A 27,399-nucleotide genomic window follows, 5' to 3' on the forward strand; every position below is an offset into this window, starting at 1 on the left:
CGGTCATCAGTCCTCTAGAACTTAGAACTACTTAAACCTAACTAACCTAAGGACATCACACACATCCATGCCCGAGGCAGGATTCGAACCTGCGACCGTAGCGGTCACGCAGCTCCAGACTGTAGCGCCTAGAACCGCACGGCCACTCCAGCCGGCCATATGGCTATACCATGACTTTTGTCATCTCAGCATACATTCCGTAGAGCTGTCAAACTGTGGGGTCGTTGCATGCTATGTTTCATCTGCTGTACCTGAAATACTCGGACAGTTTCTGTGAGATTTAGATCAGGTGATTTAGCTGGTCAGTTGAAGTGCGAGTGTTCGTAAAACCAAGAGCGTCTAAGTGCACCTCTGTGAACACCGTTGTTGTCATGTTGGAAGAGAGGAGTGTCCACAGCATACTCTTCATGAAGATGTAGAAGAAAGGTCAACACTTGGTCACCGAAATTGTTGAAATATATATCCTGGTTGATGTTCACGTTACTCTGGCTGAGTGATCCCCATTCGTGGTACCGATAACACCCCTAAAACATCGCGGAACCATCTCTGGCCTGCAGTACACCCCACCAATAATCTTAAGAGCTGTGAGCACTGGTTCAGTAGATCTGACGTGTTTCACAGTAGTGAATATGAACAAGTGCTCATAGTTCGGAAGGTGTGCATTTTAGAGCCCACTTATACGGACATTTTTTTCTTGTTTTCGTCCATACTAACACCTCTGAAAGGTTGTCAGTGGAGTTTTGGTTCACCCTATTAGTCATATGGGATATGACTTTTGAATCACCATGTATAATCGACTTCCTTGTATCACTGTCAATATCCATAATTTCCATATCTTCCATTCCACTGCAGTTATGCCCCAAGGCCCCATTCTCTCTCCATTCCTACATGTCATTTACTCATTTACGCTGTTGATATGGCAGAGCAACCCCCTATGATATTCTGTTGTCACCATTTTGCTAGATTTGAATCCTACCAACCAAAAATGCCAACTGTCCCTCCAACACCATCTCAACTAGTTCCATCCTGTTGTAAAAAGGGCTCCAATAGTTAAAACCCAGTCAATAATTATAGGACAGGATACCTTCAGCTTCCACATCCATGATCTTTACATAACCATTTACGACTATTCTGTTCAGTTAACTAACACACGCTAACCATCCAACAGAAAATCACAACAGACTGAAATTACTAATCATGGGGATTGCATCCCTCCACTAACCTCTGAAACATTGATTTGCCGTATCGTCCTCTACACCGGCACTGCATGTATATCCCTCCCTCGAAATCTTGAAATATCACGCTTTCTGCCTTACTGCCCACGTCCGTTAAGTTTCCTCCACATGTATGCTTTACTACCTCATTACCATTTGTGAATACCTCCCAACAACACTAGTGTTTTTCCTATATGATTCAACTCCGTCTTAGATATATTGAACTCTGCCCCGATATTTATCCATCCTGTCAATTCTCATTTTCCTGTGCCTGTATCCCAAATCATATAAAAGCTTCCCACCTTCCTCTCCATCTTTTTGTACTCATTTCTTTTTCATACTATTGGCTGACCCACAATCAAGTCCCATCCCCAGTTTCTGTCTCCTACAATCCATCCGTCTACCTGTTTCTGTCACCACATTATAACCCAAGTGATCCCTTTGTTTATACTCCCACCCTACTACACTACATAATTTCTAGCCTTCTCTCTCCCAACTCTCAATCTTTTGCATTATAGGCCCTTCGACTCTTTTCAGTATCTCATTACTTTCTGCGCTATGCTTTTTAATGTATTGTTATTGTAGTATTACTTCTTTAAGTTTAAAAAGAACTTAAACTAACAACAAGTGTTTTTATGTATCACTAATGAATAATTAATAATTCCAAAAATCGATGTAAATGTTTGACCTTTTTAATCGCATTATATTGTACATGTTTTGCAGGAAGGAGGCGTCGTGAGGGAGACCATCAAGGTGTTGGAAGGTAAGTGAATGAGTTGCCATATTGGTATATGTGAATTCGCAATAGGCATTCCAGTTGTTTCAGGTGTGGTCTTGGATAATTTTTGGGTGGCTGTTGAGATGAGACGTATGGGGATGAGGCACTGTGTAAGGGATGGTGAATATGACAGGGAGATTGTTATTTCCAGTTGGATCCAAGACTTCTTCTGCATACTATGTCTGAGGTTGTATTACTTTCAGAAAATTTGTGCTGTTGGGTGGAAACTATGTCACCGTGCATGGAGTCAGTGCACTCATGCCATTACTGGAGAACTGTGGCCAATAATATAACTAGCAAAGGTACAATCTATGTAGGTTATTTTATTTAGCGTATGGCTAATACAGACATATCATGAAATTACATATACATATGTACATATTGACACACAAGAAACTTATGTTTGTCTTTACAACTGAATATCCAGTCCTTCAATCCAGCGCACTGCATCTGGAGTTGCTAGCAGGAAGTCCTCTTTGGCGCCGTGATAGGCTCGAATCCTGCATTCACTGACAATGTGGTGAACAGTCTGGTATGGAGCCCCGCAGTCACAAGCTGGATCAGGCAGCTTCTTCCACTTAAAGAGAGCATCCCTGCATCGCCCATGGCTGGTACGGATTCTGTTGAGAGTAGACCAGGTTTTGCGTGGTAAGTCGAATCCACTTGGAAGTTTAGCACCTGAGAAGATGTTAAGCAGGTCCACATCGGTCACTGCTTCCCACCGACCTTTCCATTCTTCAAGAGGTTTGAAATTCTTAGCAACCATGTCAGCAGCATCGCACAGAGTTGGATGACGTGATTTCAGTCTCTTGCGATTTAAAAGTGGCAGGTCGCTATGCACGGGTAGATTAGAATTCCTGGAGATCTTGTGGAATTCTCTCATAAGGGCAGTACATCTGCGTAGATCAGGAGGCACTATACCGGTTAACAGTGGAAGCCAATAAACTGGAGTAGATCTGATTGTGCCAGATATTATGCGCATTGTCGTATTCAGCTGGGTATCAACAACCCTTGTTTGATGACTATTCATCCAAACAGGTGCACAATACTCAGCACTTGAGTATACCAAGCCCAGAGCTGAAGTTCGCAGGGTGGTTGCTGAAGATCCCCAGGTAGTTCCGCATAGCTTATGGAAGATGTTGTTTCGAGTCCTCAGCTTTTGAGCTAAGTTAAGAAGGTGTTGTTTGAAGCATAGTGTACGATCCAGGATGACACCAAGATATTTTGGGTTCCTATGTAGGTGAAGACGTTGTACGGGAAGACATGTTTGAATATGTGCGATGCCACAGGTAATCGTTAAGGTTTTGAACAAGAGGGTGACGGTGTGGGTGAAGTACTTGCTTGGGTTATGGCCAAAGAGAAATTTTCTTCTGGTGGACAATTGCAGCAGCCTCTCAGATCACGGAAAGGACATTATCTGTGTGATGTTAGAAACAAGAGGAAGTTTGAATGATATGACAGGGTTGGTTTCATTTCGGATGCGGTATGAAATTAGTTGTGCTACAGGGTATGCGTGCATAGGGAATAGTTTGTTGCGAGTGTACAGAGATTGTGGAATCTTGCCGTGATGAGGGGTAGGAGTAGTTTGTGAGGTAGGGGACCAGAAAGACTAGTGTGAAGAGACAGTTAAAATCTAAATGTACTCGGCTTTCAGAGTATGTGCTATGGGAAGCATGTGTATGGAGCTAGTGGGATGAATGAGATTACCGATGGGTCAGATAAATACAGTTAGTTCCAGTTTGACAAGTAGGGCTTCCGTTTAAATTTGACGGAATAGGTGGGAAGAATTGAGGTGGTTATGGGACCAAACGTCGAGGTCGTTAGTCCCGCGGTTCAAAAGTTACTTGCGTAGGATTGAGGGCCCGCTAAAAGTGGACGGATCCAGTCGGAGGGGACAGACTGTAAATCGAGGAAGTTATAACACGCACAGTAGAAGGCATAGAAGGGTAGACCAAATCTAAAAACTGGAAAAACAGAGGGTTATAAAAGAGCAGTCTTTGCACAGGGGAATGGTCATGGGCCCCAGAACTAGAAAACACGAAGAGAAGCCCCAACCACAACCACCCTGTCCCTGCCCCAGGAGTAAAGCAAAACTTCATAACTGAAAATGAAAACCACTCTCGCGTAGAAACCGAGGACCAGTTCAACTATCGGTGAATCGTCTGCTAATATTAAAGACGAGGAATCTGAAGGGCTATACTTAGTATGAAGGGCCGAAGGAAGGGGACGTTCCAACACTGTGTTGAATACCGCCAGTCTGGCGTCACAGGCACGGTGGAGGGGATGGCTTGTTACGCAAGAGAAAACAGTGGGTGAGCCTAGTATGACCGATGCGCAGACGGCATAAGACAGTGGACCCCTTCTGAAGGGAGCGGAAAAGAGCGCCAAACAGCAGTAGTCTCCTTGATTGTGCGGGCTTATTACTAAAAGCAGTAGCACACCAGATGTCTTTTTGGCACTTTTGGGCAAAGAGAGATTTGATGTGTATCCGCATATCTGCACCTGGAATCATGAAAGGGAATGGGAGGGGGGGGGGGGTATCTGCCTCTCTAGCCAAACGGACCGCCAGTACATTTCCTCGATTGGACGTGTTGCAGTTGGAATTGAAATTTGAGCCCAATTAGGTGGCATCTCATTGAAAAATGTGCATTTGAAATACAGTTTGCTAACTAGAATAATACTGATATTGAAGTCAGTGGGTACTAGTAACCACACATTCGCAGCTATCATGAAAACGAACCTTTGGTTATTGGAACGCTTTCACTTCTGTTGTATACTTTCATCCGTGTTAATTTTTGGTATTAAGTACGATGCACCCTTTACATTCTAATCTCTGTTTTCCTTCAATTTTTTGCACTCTTACGGTTCCCTGTAGTACCATGAAAGTTATTCCCTGGTGTCTTAACGCATGTCCTATCGTGCTCTCCTCTGTTCAACTAAGTGCTTCCCACGTATTCCTTTTCCTGGCCAAGGTTCTGTGGAGAACCTCCTAATTTATGATTCTCTTGCATACAGTGTAGTACTCCAAGCATGTAAACTCATAAATGTGTTTCTCAAGTTGAGGCCTATGTTTGATACTAGCAGGCGTCTTTTGCCGATGAATTATCTCTCTGCCTGTGCTAGTTTGCTTCATACGTCCTATTTGCTTCATCCGCCATGCTTTTATTTTGCTTTCAAGACAGCACAGTTCCTTCACTTCATCTGCTACTTGGTTCCAAGCTTTGATGTTAAGTTCATTGCTACCCTAGTTCCTGCCACTCCTCATCACTTTCGTCTTTCTTCGGTTTACTCTCAATCCATAGTGCGTCCACACTAGGTTGTTCATTCCATTCAACGGGTCCTGTATTTCTTGCTCAGCTTCATGGAGGTCAGCAATGTCATCAGTGAATCTTATCAGTGATATCTTCTGCCATATGAAATAATTGTGTATATTAAATTAAATAGCAGGGTAGCTTGGATCTTTCTATATCTGTGTCGTTCTGTTCAGGCTTTTTTTTTTTTTTTTTTTTTTTTTTTTAGCTCTTAAGATGCCTATGTTGAATCGCAACTGACACTGAAATGAATGAAAGCTTTCGAGATATATATAATATATTTATTGTATGACGTGAATGACAAAATGGCAATAAGTACAAAATGAATAGTTAGAGATATCAGGTATAGAAAACAAGAGTAAATGAGTATTACTGGAACATATTAGACGAAAACCATTTTAAACTTTTAATAGGCTGATATCTAGGCGGCGAGTTTAGTTCAGAGCTGCGGAAATACCTCGTAAAAAGTCACTGTTTCCTCTCGATACGCTCGAAGTCCATACTCCAACAAAATATTGTTGTCAGTTGATCGAGGGGCGCTACAGCTGATTGTAGTTGTAGTAGTAGTAGTAGTAGTAGTAGTAGTAGTTGTTGTTGTTGTTGTTGTTGTCGTTGTTGTGGTCTTCAGTCCAGAGACTTGTTTGATGCAGCTCTCCATGCTACTCTATCCTGTGCAAGCTTCTTCATCTCCCAGTGCCGCCGGCCGGGGTGACCGAGCGATTCTAGGCGCTACAGTCTGGAACCGCGTGACCGCTACGGTCGCAGGTTCGAATCCTGCCTCGGGCATGGATGTGTGTGATGTCCTTAGGTTAGTTAGGTTTAAGTAGTTCTAAGTTCTGGGGGACTGATGACCTCAGAAGTTAAGTCCCATAGTGCTCAGAGCCATCTCCCAGTACCTACTGCAACCTACGTCCTTCTGAACCTGTTTGTGTAATCATCTCTTGGTCTCCTTCTACGATTTTTACCCTCCATGCTGCCCTCCAATACTAAATTGATGATTCCTTGATGCCTCAGAATATGCCCTACCAACCGATCCCTTCTTCTAGTCAACTTGTGCCACAAGCTCCTCTTCTCCACAATTCTATTCAATACCTCCTCATTAGTTATGTGATCTACGCATCTGATCTTCAGCATTCTTCTGTAGCACCACATTTTGAAAGCTTCTATTCTCTTCTTGTCTAAACTAGTTATCGTCCATGTTTCACTTCCAGACATGGCTACTCCCCATACAAATACTTTCAGAAACGACTTCCTGACACTTAAATCTATACTCGATGTTAACAAATTCCTCTTCTTGAGAAACGCTTTCCTAGCCATTGCCAGTCTACATTTTATATCCTCTCTACTTCGACCATCATCAGTTACTTTGCTCCCCAAATAGCAAAACAACTTTACTACTTTAAGTGTCTCATTTTCTAATCTAACTCCCGCAGCATCCCCCGATTTCATTCGACTACATTCCATTATCCTCGTTTTGCTTTTGTTGATGTTCATCTTATACCCTCCTTTCAACACACTGCCCATTCCGTTCAGCTTCTCTTCCAGGTCCTTTGCTGTCTCTGACAGAATTACAATGTCATCAGTTATATGAAGATGGCTGAAAATGCTCCATTTGTCAAGAAAATTAGCGCATCTTCCATAACAAGTTCGGATTTTGTTCAGCATAATCCATTCCTAACGCAATAGTTCCAACCCTTGCTGGAGAGTTTCTACTGTAGATGCACCTTCTAGTTGAGGTCGAAACGTGTTTCTCCACTTGCGCTAATGCTCTAATGGTTTATCGTAGCTATGACTCAGTGTTTCTGTTTCCCTTATGGGCGGTCCTCTAGATTTCAGCATCAGTCTCAGTACTCGTGATAAACGGAATAGAAGTTGCAGGCTGCGAAAATTCTTTTATACTCTCTCAAGGGAGCATGGTTTTTTGGGAGATCTAGTGGAGGGATTCCCGACAGACAACCTGCCTGAGTTGAATGTCAATCAGGCTGGTGTGGTGGCTGTTTAACGTGACAGTACCGCAATATTCCGCACAGTAGTAGAAGAGAAAAGTGCTGTTCCGGGAAGTATGGGTCTTGCACCGCCAGGTGAGCTTACACAGTTTCTGCACAACAATGTTCTTTCTGGTTCTGAGTTTTCCAACAATATTGGTCGGCAGTTTCTTGAATGAAAATGCACGATACAGTGTAAACCCAAGGCATTTTGGAAAATGATTGTTATCTATGGTGGATTTGCGCATGACATCGAGTTCTTGGATTATTAGTCTTTTGTGAAGTTGGAAATCGGAGAAATTTTATGTGACGTCCGTATAAGCTTATCATTAGAAAGCAAATTTTGTTATTATTATTATTGTTCAAAGAATGTTCAAAGGTGTGTGAAATCTTATGGGACTTAACTGCTAAGGTCATCAGTCCCTAAGCTTACACACTACTTAACCTAAATTATCCTAAGGACAAACACACACACCCATGCCCGAGGGAGGACTCGAACGTCCGCCGGGACCAGCCGCACAGTCTATGACTGCAGCGCCTTAGACTGCTCGGTGAATCCCTCGCGGCGTTGTTATTGTTGTTGTTGTTCGCTGTAGTTGGATCATGCAAAGCTTAGTGATCCAATTTTCTGAGTTCCCATGCAGCTCTCATTTTTTTGTTTCCGTGAATTCTCTTTCTTTGTTTCTTCAGTCCACAGGTGCGCATCCAGACTTCAGTTCTGATGGGGGTCGTGATTTAGAGTGACCCTCAAATTATCTTTCATCTTTGTCGCCTCCGTTAGGAGATGGTATCTAAGTGACATCCAAACTCTCTCTGGAATTTTTTTTTGCTGCTTTTACTCCTCCCGAACAGGCCATGAAGGCCCAACGGTACCGACCGGCCGCCGTGTCATCCTCAACCCACAGGCATCTCTGGATACCGATGTCGAGGGGCATGTTGTCAGCACACCCCTCTCCCGGCCGTATGTCAGTTCACGAGACTGAAGCCGCTACTTCTCGATCAAGTAGCTCGTCAGTTTGCCTCACAAGGGCTGAGTGCACCCCGCTTGCAAACAGCACTCGGCAGACTGGATGGGAATATTTTTTTTTTTTGTTTCTCTTTAAAAAGTGGTTCAAATGGCTCTGAGCACTATGGGGCTTAACATCTGAGGTCATCAGTCCCCTAGAACTTAGAACTACTTAAACCTAACTAACCTAAGGACTTCACACACATCCATGCCCGAGGCAGGATTCGAGCCTACGACCGTAGCAGTCTCGCGGTTGCGGACTGAAGCACCTAGAACCGCTCGGTCACGCTGGCCGGCGCTTCTCTTTCGAATGTAGGTGTATTATCCATGTCATCAGTTACACTTCATCTGCCCCCCCGCCCCCCCGCAAATATCATTTAAATAATATTAACGAAGGAAAGCTGAAAGGAATCTCAGAGTAAAACCTTTTGTTATACAACAAGAAGGTATTTAGATGTTCCAATATGTTAGTTTATTTCCGTTAATGCTTAGAACATCGTTATAGCGTAACTAAAAAGAAACTGAAATTCAGAGTAATACATCATTTGAAAAGTGGTCATCACAAAAATCGAGATATTAGTCTGTCATGCAATTGATTTGAGAACTATAATAGCAACGAAGTTTCCTCAACTTCGACAATGTCGTAATTTTCACGATAATTAGCTGTCCTAGTGACGGGTTTTATGCAACCTACAACAGTTTCAAATACCATACACATGACTTTCATATTCTCTCGCTCGGCATATGCAAACTATTAGTCTACAGAAAGAATGAACAGGATCTTTTTGTTAAATTTAATGTACTTTAATTTTGTACAGGGATATGTTTTCAATAGAGCCAATTGTTTTCGAATTATTCAAGAAGAACGTACATAACTGACCTTTAAACGCTGTTTTCTTCAATAACACGAAAATCATGGCCTCCTTGCGAAAACTTACCCGAGTACAAAATTTAACTATATTAAATTTACTACAAAAAGTTCCAGTTCATTTTTTTATGTTGGACTAATAGATCTATAGAAACGAGCGACAGAATATGAAAATGTTACTCGTGGTTTTTGAAGGTGTTGTGAGTTGTATAAAATCCATCGGTAGGGGCAGCTGAATTACCTTACAATCGAAGTGTGCACTCAACATTATCAGTATTTGACTTAGCTCTACGATTGTGACTACAGGTCTGTAGACTGCAGCTATGCAAGCATGTAACTGAGGAGAATGTTATTGGCAGTATACATGCATACACGTATGTTGCGTACATTACCCATTGACCGATGACCTCAGCGGTTTGGTCCCTTAGGAATTCACACACACACACATACAAACACACACACACACACACACACACACACACACACACACACACACAAATATACGTTACCCATTTCAGAATAAGCGCAGAAGTATCAAGTCATACATTATGGGGACTAGTTAGTCCTGAGGTACAGTTGGTGAACAGATGGCGTTAGCCAAGCTGAGACGGCTGGTAGCTGTTGAGCCGTTTTCGTAGGTCCCGAGGGAAGGCAGCGGCGGGCGATCTTCGGGGCTGCAGGCTACTCTCTAAGGGGAACGGCAGCCCGAGTGTGTGAAGAGCTGGCGCGATAAGACCAGAGAGCTCTCTCACATACCGTCTAATAGCTGCTGCCGCCGACTGCTATTGCTTTCGCTCCGATACGCCGCAGACCAGGAGCACAGCTCGCTGCTATCATCTTTACAGCAGTTGTTGTTATTTCCTCTCCGAAAAAATTGGTTATGCCATAAGTACAGCAGTTAGTCGCGAAAACGACCACTGTGTGACACTCTAGTTTCGCTTATTTTTCATTATTATTATTATTATTTTTTGTCCGTGCATTGACCAACTATGATTACATAGCATCTTCATTTCCTCTATTTGCTCGTTGTTTCATTTTGTCCTTTTATTCCAGTACTCTTTCACCCCATGTTCCCTTTGTTACCGAGATTGATCTGAGGTAAAGCCGTCAGCACCCGGACCGTGCATTCGAGCGCTGAGCGTGCCGAGTTTTTGACGTCACGGGTGGAAAAGCACGTCGGGGAGTCATTCCAAACGTACAGAGTAATATCTAACGTGACATATTTTGAACATGCGTTTGAACGTTGCCCAGTGAGATGGAAGAACGCCACCTACATCACGTGCACGCTGTCTGTCTTCAGTACGGACTCGCGAGCGATATATTGGCTTTCATTTGAAGCCCATTTGTATGTATGCCGTTCCTAAGCATCAGTAAATTGAGAATCTGTCGAAAACCCGTCTTTCATTGTAGTATTTGTTATAATAAAATGACGGGAAATTTCATATTGGTTCAAATGGCTCTGAGCACTATGGGACTTGACATCTGGGGTCATCAGTCCCCTAGAACTTAGAACTACTTAAACCTAACTAACCTAAGGACATCACACACATCCATGCCCGAGGCAGGATTCGAACCTGCGACCGTATTCATATTGGTGATTAAAGTATTACTGTAACCTGTGCCGTTTGAAGGCAATGGCACAATGAGTGTCTATAACAAATGCGATGACCTTGATATAGTTTGTTATAATTAAACGGCAGTTAATAACATATCTACTATCAAAGCTTTCTGTATGATCATTCAACTGTCATGGTCGGTATAGCGCAATGAGTAGCGTCGCAAATGGTAATGTTGCTGGATCGCGCTCCACGTAATCAAAAAATCCTGTTACTAGCTTTTGCGTTTGCTAATAGGTTCTGATACTTTCTTACTAGTTTAATAAAAGTGTATTATATAATATTCGATGTTACGTAAATATAAGTGCGTTATTTCTGAGAATTGAGTTTGTTCAATTGGCTTAATTTACAAAACAGCTTGTACTTTATTGTTTTAAGTTTCTTATTTTACATTTTGCAGAGACTTTGCTGCTTAATAGCAACAAAGATCAAGCAACAATTTATACCGCACTATCTATAATAGGACTTTTACAAACCGATGACTGGACGTGGTACTTCCTCTTTGCCTTATAACATGTCTTTGATGTTGACGGTTTTATTTGTTTATAGTACAGACAGAACAACATAACTAGCATATGGACAAGGGAGCAAATGTGTACTTTCGTAGAGATAACGTAGAAATTTTGCGTCAGTCCATTTCGTAAACAGGGGGATGTGAAAGGCAGATGCAGTCGGCAACTACCGTTGGAGCGCGCTGCGATCGCGTATACCACGTTAAGAAATGAAGGTCATTACGGTGTTTTTTTAATAACATTCCAACAACTGCCGCACCTAACCTTCTTTTTTCACTAAACTCAAATTATGAACTTCAGAGCATTTTTTCATAATCGAGAATTGTAATCGTTATCAGTTAGACGTCCCAGCCGGCATAACATAAGAAATCCAGTACCACAGAATTAGTTTCTTTAAGTGCTCTTGGTAAAAGTTCACTACAAACAAGTTAGAGATGTAAAAGGGAGTCAAGGGGCAATGCATCGTGAATACGTCTTTGGTGGCGACACAATTCAGGCATTGCTCTTTAGCGGAAGGCTGCGAGATGCATGAAAAATATTTTTCAATAAAATATTACCAAATTTAAATTATTAGGAAACATTTCGAATATTTTCCACTTGGATTATAAGTACTGACAGGCAACTGTTTCAGAACTGTTGACACGAAGTGATGTTTTTTCAAATATATAGTAGCTAGTCATGAAATGCCCGATAGCTCCACGTAGGAGAGGTTTTGAGGCGTGACTTCTATGAAGTAAAGATTTTTTTAGGGTTCCAGGGTGCCTACCAACTTCGACATGATTTTCAATTTTTGCTACTTACAACGAATGGGAAACAGCAGAATACTGGAATGTTCATTCTTGAATCCCTACTTCAATATGCAACTATCATGACATTGGTGCGTCATTAATCGATTGATACTCATGTTTTGATAAAGTTTAAGATATGAAACTTCCTGGAAGATTAAAACTCTGTGCCGGACTGAGACTCGAACTCGGGGCCTTTGCCTTTCGCAGGCAATTGATCTACCACCTGAGTTACCCAAGCACGACTCATGCCCCGTCCTCACAGCTTTAATTCCACCAGTACCTCGTCTCCTACCTTCCAAACTTCACAGAAGCTCTCCTACGAACCTTGCAGAACTAGCACTCCAGGAAGAAAGGATATTGCGGAGACATGACTTAGCCACAGCCTGGGGGATGTTTCTAGAACGAAATTTTCCCTCCCTCTACAGCGGAACATGCGCTGATATGAAACTTCCTGGAAGATTAAAACTGTGTGCCGGACCGAAACTCGAACTCAGGACCTTTGCCTTCCGCGGGCAAGTATTCTACCACCTGAGCTACTCAAACACGACTCACGCCCCGTCCTCACAGCTTTAATTCCGCCAGTACCTCGTCTCCTACCTTCCAGACTTCACAGAAGCTTTCCTGCGAACCTTTCAGAACTAGCACTCCTGGAAGAAGGTACTAGCGGAATGAAAGCTATGAGGACGTGAGTCGTGCTTGGGTAGCTCAGGTGGTAGAGCAGTTGCCCGCGAAAGTCAAAGGTCCCGAGTTCGAGTCTCGTTCCGGTACACAGTTTTAATCTTCATGGAAGTTTCATATCAGCGCACACTCCGCTGTAGAGTGAAAATTTCATTCCAAAGTTTAAGATACTTTCTCGCATTGGCAATTTATCCGGTTTAGGAAAGGCGTGCTAAGTTTGTAAATGTTTCTCTCTAGAGCATTAGAATATGGTAACGTAAGCGTCATCTGATAGAGTTTCACAACCTATTAGATGAAATAGGGAAGCGAAACACGCATCATTACTTCCAGTTGCTAGTAATTTCCTTGCTTGGAAACGGCGTGTGACTGATAACTGCGTTATTTGGAAGTTTACTTTCATTACTTACAAAAAAGTGGTTCAAATGGCTCTGAGTACTATGGGACTTAACATCCGTGGTCATCAGTCCCCGGCCCGCATCTCGTGGTCGTGCGGTAGCGTTCTCGCTTCCCACGCCCGGGTTCCCGGGTTCGATTCCCGGCGGGGTCAGGGATTTTCTCTGCCTCGTGATGGCTGGGTGTTGTGTGCTGTCCTTAGGTTAGTTAGGTTTAAGTAGTTCTAAGTTCTAGGGGACTGATGACCATAGCTGTTAAGTCCCATAGTGCTCAGAGCCATTTGAACCATTTCATCAGTCCCCTAGAACTTAGAACTACTTAAACCTAACTAACCTAAGGACATCACACACATCCATGCCCGAGGCAGGATTCGAACCTGCGACCGTAGCGGTCACGCGGTTCCAGACTGAAGCGTCTAGAACCGCACGGCCACAATTTCGAAGGTTTCTGCAACGCGTGCATGAGGTGGAACTGCTAACAACACATAATTTGAGACACAGTAGAAGGGAACCAAAAGACCGTTAGATTTTCGTGCACTCCAGGAGTAGTTTGTTACAGTTGTATTCAATGACTGTTGTGCGTAGATGGAATGTGTTACATTTCTGGGGAAGGCAAGACACTTGAGATAGTGTTCTGCTTTCACATTCGCTGGCTTCGCCATATCACAGACAGACTACCTGCGACAAGGCTCTTACATCGGCAAGAGCCCAGTGTCTGCAGAAATGTCTCTCCACACAGTTGTTCCAACCCTGAACGGAAGTTGACTACATTTCTGACATTCGCAGCCTTCCCTAAGATTGAAACAATTATTTTTAGCTGCCTCTGATTGTAATGTAACAGCTTACTATTAGGAACTGTAGCAGTAGCAACTCGCGTTGGACTGTTATTTACGTGCTGTCACGCTGCACCTCGGCACTGCACTTCCGGTGCCATCGTGTACGTGGTATTTATGGCATTGTACTTGCAGCTGCGCTAGCGGTGGCCGCGTACTTGTGCGAGACTGCTCGGCGGTCCTCGTGTGTCGCAGGAGCCAAGCCGTCTGGCGGGCACAGCATAAATTCTCATTAGACGTCCCCCTCCCGCCCCATCCCCCCCTCCCCGCCTTTACGACTACCGTGGGGATACCACGCCCGGCCACGCTACCCCGCGCCACGCGAGGCGCAGCACGGCCCAACCGGCGCTGCCTTCTTTCCGTACTTTCCTCGCCGCTGCGCTTTCCTCTCGCTCTTCATTTCCTCTGCCTCTCCAGCTTCTCTCGCCCACCCATCTCCCGCGCGCGGCGCTCCTATCGCGCAGCGGGCCCCTCGGCTTTGCCGACACCTAGCTCGCCCGATACAGCACCGCCCGAAAATTTATCACAGATTTCGGTTCGCACCTTTCTCCGGACAGGGGACCGCTGGCGCGTGCGGGAGGAAGCGGAGAGGAAAGAGCTGGAAGGAGTAGAAGAAAACGAAGAAGAAATCTGTGCCGGCGTATCTCTTTAACTTGGCCATTTACTTAGATGTTGGCGAGTTCCTGGGAATTTGGCCGCGTACTTTTAAAAAGGCCTCGCCTTGCCGGGTTACATGATTCACGGTAAGCTCCGAGATACCCGCGGCGGCGTATAACGTTGCAGCAGCTTCAGCGCGCCGGACGGGCTGTTTCGTTTCCGACTTCTCGACAGCAGCGTAATCCGGTTTGTTACCACTCTTCTTAAGGCAAGAGTAAAAAAAGAGAATCGCAACGGCACGCAGGACGCAATTTTTTGTTGAGACTCTGTTTAGCATTTAGTTTTCCTACACAATACTCAATTAACCGTGGGATTTGCCCGATTGCCTGTAGCTCTACGTCCACAATAAGTCAATAATAATACCACGTTACAACTCAAAGGCTTGCAACTGGACCATCGAACAACCGACTGTGTCGAATAAAACCTTGTAGATCAGATTCTCTTTGCTGGTAGCTTGTTTCTCTCTCTCTCTCGTCCAGTCTCTTATTATTGTTTCAACTTTAAGAAATGCTGTCATTGACCTGTTATATGACGACTTTCGTAGTGTGGATGTGCTTTCATTGGCTCGTCGTATGTACGGTGCGAACATACTGTGTTTGGCTCATCACATGACAGGTTTCGAGATGTGGAAGCTCTGTCAGACGCCCATCGTGACCGATTTCGTCATGTGGTCCTGATGCCATTGCCCCCCATTGGTGTCGCGGTATGGAGTTCTGTCATTGTCTGCCATATGACAGGTATTGTGATCAGTGTATGCTGTCATTAGCCCATCATACGACGTAGTTCGTAAACACAATTTGTTGCCATTGCCCTATCACATGACAGGTTTCGTGTTACGAGCGTGCGTAAAGAAGAAGCTTTCGTCAACTGAAGGCGACAAATGGTGTTCAACAACATAACTGGCCATTTAACGTTGCTTGAGAAAAGCCTTTTCTAAACTTCTTCATTCTCTACGGTCTGCGACTGTACCCGTTCACCTTGCTCCTTAACTATTATTTTTTTTAATGATTTATGCTATAATAAAATAATGTCGTGTGACGAGGGCCTCCCGTCGGGTAGACCGCTCTCCTGGTGCAAGTCTTTCGATTTGACGCCACTTCGGCGACTTGCGCGTCGATGGGGATGAAATGATGATGAGTAGGACAACACAATGTGGTGTCACCGCCAGACACCACACTTGCTAGGTGGTAGCCTTTAAATCAGCCGCGGTCCGTTTGTATACGTCGGATCCGCGTGTCGCCACTGGCAGTGATTGCAGACCGAGCGCCGCCACACGGCAGGTCTAGAGAGACTCCCTAGCACTCGCCCCAGTTGTACAGCCGACTTTGCTAGAGATGGTTCACTGACAAATTACGCTCTCATTTGCCGAGACGATAGTTAGCGTAGCCTTCAGCTACGTCATTTGCTACGACCTAGCAAGGCGCCATTATCATTTGCTATTTATCTTGTGATGCATGTACCGTCAGACCGATGTTCACCAATTATGAATTAAAGTTAAGTACTCCATCAGCTACGTACTTTATTTGCTACTTTAAATTCCCTTAACTGTTCCAGATCTCACGCCAGCCTGCGTGAGCTTAAACGCGTGCCTTTCCGCTACCGGTCATAGTGGCTTGGCTGTCTTGCGAAGTCACAACACACAACACCCAGTCCCTGAGCGGAGAAAAACTACGACCCAGTCGGGAATCGAACCCGGGCCATTACGATTGACTGTCGCGCTGAGCACTCAGCTACCGGGGGCGGACATTTATGCTTTAAAAGTTCAACACGATGGTGAACTTGTCGGTTGAAAACTGATGACGCCGATTTTTTTACATGTAGAAATACAGCCACTCTCTCACATCTCAGTTTTGGCAAAATAGCAAAAATTCTACACCTCTCTGCCTCGCGTCAAAGGTATTAACAAAGACTAATTATCAAATTTTCTTTTCAGACGCCTCGTTTAGAAAACTATGCATAGTTTACCAAATGGCAGCCAGCTCTTTTTTACTCTTATCTGCTATTTATCTACTGTTTATTTCTTATGCTGTCGAAATAGTCGTCATCTCTAAATGCCCTGAATACAAAAACTGATCCATAGGTTCTATGATTTCACTTTTGATTTGTAGAATTTTCTGTTCGGTTTGTGGGCTCGACATTATTATAGTTTTGTTATACCTGAATTTCACACTTTCTTTCAGTCGAACTCTACGAAGATCTTCCTTTTCTTTTGTTGAAATAGCTTCGGACATCGATGGTATAAATTGGGGCCATTGCCCACCTTTCCAGCGAGAGTCGCTAAGTATGGTGCGGTAGTTATGAGGCGCTCCAGTTTGTTGTTACGTTGTTAACTGCAGGAAATTATTGGTATAGCAATGAAGTACTTCCTTGAAGAGCGAATTTATTCGGTGGCGTGTTAATTGGTGGTTTGTAGCTGCGTATTTCCGCGAATATAATGTGAAAATGCGACGTCTTTCAGCTGAATGATAAAAGTGCTCGTATGTGTTATTCACGCAGGTCGTGCGACGATTGTGTCGAAGAAGAAAGGACTTAATTACTCTCTTGCAGACGCACCACAGCAGTAAGAATGAGCAATAAACGTCCGGCGCCTCACACAGTATCCATTGTGCGGGCGTACACGATCGACAACCCTTTTTGCATACGGCCTACAGCTGAATGACAGAAGTAGGCCAGTTGGTAACGAGACTTCAAACTGTCGCTAGCAGTGGTGGGTGCTGTTGTAGTGTAACGACGTAAGTTTCTTATAAATGATTTTCTTTCGACATATGACCATGTGTAGACTTCGTCACCTACGTCAGTTACAACCCACTTCAAAATTATTTATATTCTTTTTAAATTGTCTCAGAATGGTTCTTGAACGAAACTGTAAAACATCATTTGAGTCGTATGCACAGCATTACGTCACTCGGGCCAATTGGTGTGCGTAAACTTTTTAAGTTTAGATGTCGTTTGTTTCTCCTCAGAAATTATATTGATACACGTTATCTGATTTGATCGATATTAGAACCACATTGAATAAACTTTTGAGATTCAAAGTCGCGATGAACGCAGTCAAAATTCAATAATCTTGTCAAATATATTATTAATTCATTCACATAATTCCTCATAAATAAATCCTCGGAACACGTATTTCAACTTTAGTAGCATCCACTAGTTTATTATCTTCCTACATACAGACGTGAACCTGAGCCTTGACAAGATAGAACTGACTTTTCAATAAGATTAAAATTCCTATGATATCATTGTTGTACAAAACATTACAAATTCTCAATTATTTGATTTTTAGAAGCACGACGCAACAACTCGGTTTCAGGATCTTCTGTTGCTCTTTGGCTGTCGACCCGCGACGTATAGTGGCCAGCAATTTTCTCTCTGCTCCCGGCAGCGAAGATGCTGTCTCCGTTCGTTGCGCCGCCCTCTCCGTACATGAAACATAAAAAATGAATACAAAACTTTAGACAATTCACAGCTATTACAAATATTACAAAAATACCTAAACAAAACTAAATTAAACTTATATTCACCTGCAAACTGGACTGACACTGGTGGATGGGTCCCACTACATACCCCACCCACAAGCTCAGTTTGTCAGGTTTTAACCGAAAATAAAACTTTTTCTATATAGAATATTTAACTGTAAATACATTTTCTTCACATTTTACGTAATCTAGAGTCCTTGCTCTTAGATAGATTTAATCCTTTTACAACGATATTGTTGTGACTATTTGTCATTTACTCTTAATTGTGCTATTCTGGTAATTCATAACCGAATATGTGGAGATTACTCTTTTTCATTTAATAGTTGCTACTAAATACTAATTTAGTACGTTCTTTAACGTTGTTACATTAGGACAGAGCGTTCAAATTGTGATAGATTAGTTTCAGTTTCATTTATTTACTAGAGTTATTCTTTCCAAAAATGTATATTACTAATAAGTTTCTCACAATAACTAATAGGACCTGAACACCCTAAATTTTGACACCTTGCGGATTTATTGGTTATTTTCCTGTGAACGCTGTTAAACGTAGCGTATATGCTGCAAACTGAAAGATACGGCACTTAAATCTACCGCGCTCCTCTAGACACCGTGAAACTTGGCATCAAGGTCGCGAGCACGCCTTCAGTCCAAGTTTTAAGTAGCTTTTGCGCATGTGCAGCTGGGGTGACGGAATTGCCCTACGGGCCAGATACATACGGATTTGATAAGCAACATGCAAGGTTCACGATGTGCGCAAATGCAAATTTACGTCAGTGTTACCACGTGGTAGAACACTGAGGCAACTTCTATCCCCGTTCACTCGGCATAAATCCCGCCATATGGTAGCACATCTCCTCAAATATGTCAATTCACTTACTAAATAGTAAAATTAGACCGGACGTCGATATATGCTATATTTATACTGACAGAAAAACCTATTTTGTGGGTATGCGAATGAGTTATAGTGTACTAAGTTTTGAATTTTATCATACAGTAGTCCATGCCTGGAGCACATCACAGAGTGTAGCATATATTCCTGCTTCTGAAATCTGTTGATGATATGGTGAGTCAATCTCTCTCTTGATCCATCACGGGTAGGGGACGTAAGCTGGTCAAGTAATTTATCAATGAAATTCTTCAACAGTCGTATAATTGAGATGTTATTTTATTTTGACTACCTGTTTCGGCATCCCACTATGCTGTCTTCAGGCCCCATATGCATCTATCGAAAATAAATGACATTGTCGTTCAGTGCCATATACTCCAGGATGTCGTGAGGTCAAGACCGTCTCCAAAGTGCTTCATTCGAAGACCTGATTGCGAGTTGCAATCATGTCTTCGAATGAAGCACTTGGCTTACAGTTTTGAATTCACGACATCTAGGAGTATAAGACGCTGTATGACAATATCGGTTTTTTTTTCGGAGAGATGCATATGGGGCCTCAAGATGGTATGGTGGAATGCCGAAACTGGTAGTCAAATTAAAATAATATCTCAATTACACGGCTGTTGACGAATTTCATTGGTAATTATTGTGAGTCAGGTTTATCTGTGCTGTAGGCCCACATTGTATGTATGAACATTCGCGAAAAGCTCTATCACTGGTTTCTCCGATACTCAGGTAAATGTGGAATCGACGACGACGTGCTTGTGTGCTTTAGGTTCCTATAAATTTCAGCGCCTCATTTGTACTCCAGTAAAGTGAGGTTACTACTCGAGTTTCATCATTTCCATAAACTATAGTTTGTGTTTGGAGTTGGTTGTTTACTGTGCGGGGATCGGCTTTCGTGTGCAGCGTAATCCGGCTTTCGTGTGCAGCGTAATCGTGAACTACGTTGAATCTATTTTAAATGCTAACAGAAAAGTGAAGCTGTGAGGACCGGTCGTGAGTCGAGCATGGGTAGCTCATTCGGTAGAGCACTGCGCGCGAAAGGCAACGCTCCCGCGTTCGCTTCTAGGTCTGGCATACAGTTTTAATCTGCCAGGAAGCTTCATACCAGCGCGCACTCCGCTGCAGAGTGAAAATATCATTCTGGTAACAGAAAAGTAAATTACCAGGAAAAGTTATCTGCGAAGGAACTATGGCTTCCTAGACAAGATCTGTTAATTGAGAGAATGACGAAAGCAAAAAAGCGTGCTTACTGGCGAACATTTAACAAGGAAGTGTACATTTAGCATAAGTTGTTGTGTGGGTGCAACGTAAGAATATCTTATTTTCAGCCCAGAAGTAAATTCGTGGACTAATGCATCTGTTAAGGAAGTACATTTGTCCGAAAAAATCGAAAAGCATGAAAACTCCCACTCACAAAAAAAAAAGCTAACGGAGAGTTGCGAAAGTTTACACATTATTTCGATGTTGCCGTAAACTGTACTTAATTGTGTACGAAACAACAGAATTCCACAAAAAATTGTTTCTTTTCGCAGATAAGTTACGCATATTATTATTATTATTTTCGATTATTCCCATTTAAGAGAGCGTTTGAACTTGAATTCCTTTATGATGATTGTTTATGTTTTTATTGAGCCCAAATTTTCTTCATGTGTTCACTGTGTTGTTTCTTTCGCTCCGCTGTCCATTTGCATCCTGGTCTCTTCTGTGTTGTGATGTCAAATTTATGTTTTTTGATGATGTTCCTGAATTCAGTTCTATTTTCTGCATCGTTTACTGTTATGTGTGCTTGTCTGAGGTCCTCTTCAACTTCTTTTATCCATTTTGTTTTTCCCCTGCCTGAGTTTGGTGACTTTAAGAATTCGCTTTGAAATTCTGTTTTCATTCATCCTGTGGATATGTCCATAGAACTGCATTCTTCTTTTCCTTATTGTATCCGTAATCTTGTCTGTGTATTTATATAATTCTGATGTTGGTCTCTTCTTCCAGATTCCTTGCTCTTGTATCGGGACAAAAATTTTCCTGAGAATTTTCCTTTCTTGTTTCTCTATTTCTTTGATTTTAGTTTGCCCACCTTTTGTGTTGTTTCAGATGCATACAGTGCCTCCGGAAGTACGACAGTGTTGTTGTGCCTCAGTTTTGCGTTAATGGATATGGACTTTTTGTTATAATAGTTCCACGTGAGTTTATATGCTTTCTGTAGTTTTTTTATTCTTTCCTCATTGGCCTGTAGGTTGATCCCTGATGGCTGGATGATTTCTCCAAGGTACTTAAAATGTGGTACTTGTACGATTTTCCCATGGGTTGTCACAATAGGCAATTTGTCTTGTGGCACTCTTTGTATGTACTGGGTTTTCTCATATGAGATATTATTATTATTATTATTATTATTATTATTATTATTGGCAGTGGCAGTAATTATATAAACTTGGTGATAAGCATAACTGTTGTACAACAGATGCCATTAATTTCACTCTCTCAAATTTAACTGAAATTGTGAACACTAAGCCACAGGTCGCTAGCAAATGTTGACGCCACGTTAGAACAGTTTCGTGGTACTACGGTAGGACATGCCGCAATTGAACCCACGTGGATTGTCTTCTGCTTCCGTGTCAGTATTGCACAGAGTATTGTTTTACGCAGAATATTTTTACTTCCTTACGGTAAAAGATTAGTAAGTATGAGTGGCAGCAGGAGAAGTTGCAGCAGTTTGTAGGCAAGTCAGCTGGCGCCGACGCTACAGTCTGAACTCCCAACATTGCCTACTTCGAACGCTAATAATGAGACGGCTGATATTTGCTGCTGGGCCTTTGCTACTCGTGCTTCGCATGTGCGCAGGGCACTTTCCTCTTCCCGTTCACCTCGCCCGACTGACAGTTCCCACCTCGTGGCGTGTCCATAGTAACACTTGCGAGCCGAGCAATTCACGAGCCGCTCGCGAACACATTGCTCTGAAGTGTGTATGTTGCTCGCGGGCCTGCTGACGCGATACGCTAGTTTCTCAGCGAGCAGAGATGTATGCTCACGTTCAGTGGGGACGATACTGTTGCGTACTCGTGACTACGCAACCGCGAGCGTTCTGGCACACCGACTGCTCAGACGAAGCTGTCGCCCTCAGGCTTTCACCCGAGAGGCTCATGAGCCTCTTGCAGTCACGTTGCTCGCTAGTATACGGCCGTGAAAAAATCGCAACGCGCTCAGTGACGGTGTTCAATGGCATAATACACTACTGGCCATTAAAATTGCTACACCAAGAAGAAATGCAGATGATAAACGGGTATTCATTGGACAAATACTGTATATTATACTAGAACTGACATGTGATTACATTTTCACGCAATTTGGGTGCATAGTTCCTGAGAAATCAATACCCAGAACAACCACCTCTGGCCGTAAAAACGGCCTTGATACGCCTGGGCATTGAGTCAAACAGAGCTTGGATGGCGTGTACAGGTACAGCTGCCCAAGGAGCTTCAACACGATGCCACAGTTCATCAAGAGTAGTGATTGGCGTATTGTGATGAGCCAGTTGCTCGGCCACCATTGACCAGACGTTTTGAATTAATGAGAGATCTTGAGAATGTGCTGGCCAGGGCAGCAGTCGAACATTTTCTGTATCCAGAAAGGCCCGTACAGGACCTGCAACATGCGGTCGTGCATTATCCCGCTGAAATGTAGGATTTCGCAGGGATCGAATGAAGGGTAGAGCCACCGGTCGTAACACATCTGAAATGTAACGTCCACTGTTCAAAGTGCCGTCAATGCGAACAAGAGTTAACCGAGACGTGCAACCAATGGCACCCTATACCATCACGCCGGGTGATAAGCCAGTATGGCGATGATGAATACACGCTTCCAATGTGCGTTCACTGCCATGTCGCCAAACACGGATGCGACCATCATGATGCTGGAAACACAACCTGCATTCATCCGAAAAAATGACGTTTTGCCATTCGTGCACCCAGGTTCGTCGTTGAGTAGTACACCATCTCAGGCGCAGCGTCAAGGGTAAACGCAGCAATGGTCTCCGAGCTGATAGTCCATGCTGCTGCAAACGTCGTCGAACTGTTCGTGTAGTTGGTTGTTGTCTTGCAAGCGTTCCCATCTGTTGACTCAGGGATCGAGACGTGGCTGCACGATCCGTTATAGCCATGCGGATAAGATGCTTGTCATCTCGACTGCTATTGATACGAGGCCGTTGGGATCCAGCACGGAGGTCCGTATTACCCTTCTGAACCCACCGATTCCATATTCTGCTAACAGTCATTGGATTTCGACCAAAGCGAGCAGCAATGTCACGATACGATAAACCGCAATCGCGATAGGCTACAATCCGACCTCCCAAAGTCGGAAACGTGATGTTACGCATTTCTCCTCCTTACACGAGGTATCACATCGTTTCACGAGGCAACGCCGGTCAAATACTGTTTGTGTATGAGAAATCGTTGGAAACTTCCCTCATGTCAGCGTTGTAGGTGTCGCCACCGGCGCCAACCTTGTGTGAATGCTCTGAAAAGCTAACCATTTGCATATCACAGCATCTTTTTTCTGTCGGTTAAATTTCGCGTTTGTAGCACGCCATCTTCGTGGTGTAGCAATTTTAATGGCCAGTAGTGTATGTACATATTGAAGGGTTGGTCCGCAGCTCGTGGTCGTGCGGTAGCGTTCTCGCTTCCCACGCCTGGGTTCGATTCCCGGCGGGGTCAGGGATTTTCTCTTCCTCGTGATGACTGGGTGTTGTGTGATGTCTTTAGGTTAGTCAGGTTTAAGTAGTTCTAAGTTCTAGGGGACTGATGACCATAGATGTTAAGTCCCATAGTGCTCAGAGCCATTTGAACCACTGAAGGTTTGTAGTGCTACTGGTTAATTTGTCACGGTCATCGGCGATCAGATGGCGCTCAGGAGGCAATAACTGTACAGAGCTTAGAGATGAACAGTCTTTGCAACATTCATTCTAGGCTACAACCATGTCCCGTAGACTAATACGTACTCCTTTCGAACAAGTTCAGCCGTTGCATGGAGTCACGTTGTGGGTCTGCGGGAAAGTGGATAGATGTATCGACGAATTGCTTCACGTTTTGAGCTCAGTGTATCGGTGGTGTGTCTCTGCTATCAGCAAAGGTATGTGGAACATTCCTACGCCCGTAGACCAGGTTGTCAACGTCCGCTTAGAAGAGGCACACTTCAAGATCGACGCATTGGGCGAGCAGCGGTCGAAGCACGGCTACTCTGGTGTCTTTGTCGTGAAAGAGTCGACTGGGAAGTGGAATGGCGCTCTGGCTTCACCCATTAGAGTAGGTTTTGTCTGTTTGCGAGTAATACGCCGTGTACGCCCCCCGCGCCGTACACGACGTTGCATGGATGACGATTGGATTGTGGGACGCTCAACTGCGCGGTTATCAGCGCTCGTACCAATTCCCAACGTTTGCTCAGTCCAATCTCGCCACTCACATGAATGATGATGAAATGACGAGGACAACACAAACACCCAGTCATCTCGAGGCAGCTGAAAATCCCTGACCCCGCCGGAATCGAACCCGGGATCCCATGCTCGGGAAGCGAGAACGTGACCGTGAGACCGCGAGCTGCGGACGCGTTGCATGGACTGGATTAATGCCTGAAGTAGTCCTGGAGGGAACTGACACCATGAATGCTGCAGGGCTCTCCATAAATCCGTAAGAGTACGGCAGAGTGGAGATCTCTCCTGAACAGCACGTTGCAAGGCATCCCAGACATGTGTAAGTAGGCTGTTAAGGTTTTTATGTTGGTAACGCCACGTAGCGCTCTGTATGAAAATCACTGACTGTGCTGTGTCCAGTCTGTGGCTGGTTTCCATTGTTGGAATATTTGCTATCGTAGTGTTGGGCAGTTGGATGTGAACAACGCATAGCGTTGCGCAATTGGAGGTGAGCCGCCAGGAGTGGTGGTTGTGGGGAGAGATGGGAGAATTTTGAGAGCGGACGATCTGGACGTGTGTCCGCCAGGAAAAGGAAATTTGTAAGACTGGATGTCATGAACTGATATATATATTATGACTTTTGAACATTATTAAGGTAAATACATGGTTTGTTCTCTATCAAAATCTTTCATTTGCTGACTATGCCTATCAGTAGTTAGTGCCTTCCGTAGTTAGAATCTTTTATTTAGCTAGCAATAGTGGCGCTCGCTGTAGTGCAGTAGTTCGAGTAACGAAGATTTTGTGAGGTAAGTGATTCATGAAAGGTATAGGTTATTGTTAGTCAGGGCCATTCTTTTGTAGGGATTATTGAAAGTCAGATTGCGTTGCGCTCAAAATATTGTGTGTCAGTTTATTGATGATCAGAATAAGTAAAGAGAGAAATGTCTGAGCACGTTCAGTTTTGCTCAGTTGTTTGAAAATGAAATAACGAAACAGGTTTTCCAGCACAGTCATTTATAAATTTTTCTAAGGGGACGTTTCACATGCTCAATAATGTTCGTGTCTGGGGAATTTGGTGGCCAGCGGAAGTGCTCAAAGTCAGAAGAGTGTACCTGGAGCCACTCTGTAGCAATTCTGGACGTGTGGGGTGCCCCATTGTCCTGCTGGAATTGCAGAACTCCATCTGAATGCACAGTAAACACGAATGGATGCAGGTGATCAGACAGGACGCTTACGTTCGTGTCACCTGTCAGTGTCGTATCCAGGCGTATCAGGGGTCCCATATCACTCCCAACTGCACACGCGCCACACCATTACAGTGTCTCCAACAGCTTGAACAGTCCCCTGCTAACATGCAGGGTCCATGTGTTCATAAAGTTGTCTCCCTAGCCATACACGTCCGCCTGCTCGATACAATCTGAAACGAGACTCGTCGAACCAGACAACATGTTTCCAGTCATCAACAGTCCAATGTCGTTGTTGATGGGCCCAAGCGATGCGTAAAGCTTTGTATCGTGCAGTCATCAAGGGTACAGGAGTGGGCCTTCGGTTCCGAAAGCCCATATCGAAGAAGTTTCGTTGAATGGTTCGCACCCTGAAACTTGTTGATGGCCCAGCATTGAAATCTGCAGCAATTTGCCCAAGAGCTGCACTTCTGACACGTCGAACGATTCTCTTCATTCGTCGTCGGTCCCGTTCTTGCAGGATCTTTTTCCGGCCGCAACGATGTCGGAGATTTGATGCTTTAGCGGATTCCTGGTACTCACGGTACACTCGTGAAATAGTCGTACGGGAAAATCCCCACTTCATCGCTATCTCGAAGATGCTGTGACCTATCGCTCGTCCGTCGACTATAGCACCACATTCAAACGCACATACATCCTGATAAACTGCCATTGTAGCAGCAGTAACCGATCTAACAGCTGCGTCAGACACTTGTCTTGTATAGGCGTTTGCCGTCCGCAGCGCCGTATTCTGCCTGTTTAGATATCTCTGTTTTTGAATACGCATGCCTATACCAGTTTAATTGGCGCTTCAGTGTAGGTGTACATGTGTATGACGTAGATCTGGTGAATTGTTTATTCCGAAGAGCATTAGCCCTCGACAATGTTGCAACTCGCGGTCACATTTTATGTTCCTGCAGTGTAAAGTAACCAGTGCTCTTTCCGTTACACATGTTGTTACCCCCATTCTGTGGCCATTTCTTTCACAGGAAGGTGATGTGCTTTTTCAGCAGGACCCTGCACGTCAGCATACGGCTGCTACGACGCGACGTGTTCTTTGTGATGTACAACAACTACCCTGGCCAGCAAAATCACCAGATCACTCGTCAATTGAACATATATGGAATATGGTGAACTTCTCCACTGCCTGTCAGAACCATAGAAAAAAAGGAAGAAGAAGAAGAACGTGCAAGATGCTTGGGTCAGTCTACCGCAGGATGCCATTCGGCCCTTTTTCGACCATGCCGGCAGATAGGGGTACACTGTTATTGGATGAGAGTGTTTGGGCCTCCTTCATTGTGATGTGACGTGTGTGTTTCGTTTGGACTGAACTTCTTATTTTATACTCTTACTCTGATGAACTAGTATCCCATCACTTGTCTATAAAATGACCTTGTCTTTGTTGCCTTCTTTTCCGCACCTTCGCAATCTCCGTTTCAATAGACTGATCTACCATACATCTGTATTGTATCAGTTATTTACAAAAAGGGTTATACATAACTCTGCGTATTTCACGCTCTCATTTTAGCGGCCTACGTGGACTCTTACTTCTTGTAAAGCGTATGTATGAAACAAAGTCACGCTCGTTATTATGATTTACACTACACAGTCTAGTCGCATGAATATGACCGCCAATTGAAAACCCGAGTAACCACATGCCGCAGCGCGAGTGGTGCAAGAAGAATGTCAGTGATGTTCTGGAAGCTACGGGCAGGGATGTGGAGCCATGCCGACTCCAGTGCCGTGGCCAGCCGCGCTAAGTTCAAATGGCT

General features: G+C 44.0%; 1 protein-coding gene across 1 annotated transcript in view; it reads left to right on the plus strand.

The window, feature by feature from the left end:
- Nucleotides 1-27,399, plus strand: part of LOC126095428 (uncharacterized) — a 1,192,014-nt gene that overhangs the window by 345,600 nt on the left and 819,015 nt on the right. The window contains exon 4 of the mRNA XM_049910223.1: nt 1,938-1,977. Within this exon, the coding sequence (XP_049766180.1) occupies nt 1,938-1,977 (40 nt within the window). The remainder of the gene's footprint in view (nt 1-1,937; nt 1,978-27,399) is intronic.

The sequence above is a fragment of the Schistocerca cancellata genome, chromosome 8, assembly GCF_023864275.1.
Source record: "Schistocerca cancellata isolate TAMUIC-IGC-003103 chromosome 8, iqSchCanc2.1, whole genome shotgun sequence".
Lineage (NCBI taxonomy): Eukaryota > Metazoa > Arthropoda > Insecta > Orthoptera > Acrididae > Schistocerca > Schistocerca cancellata.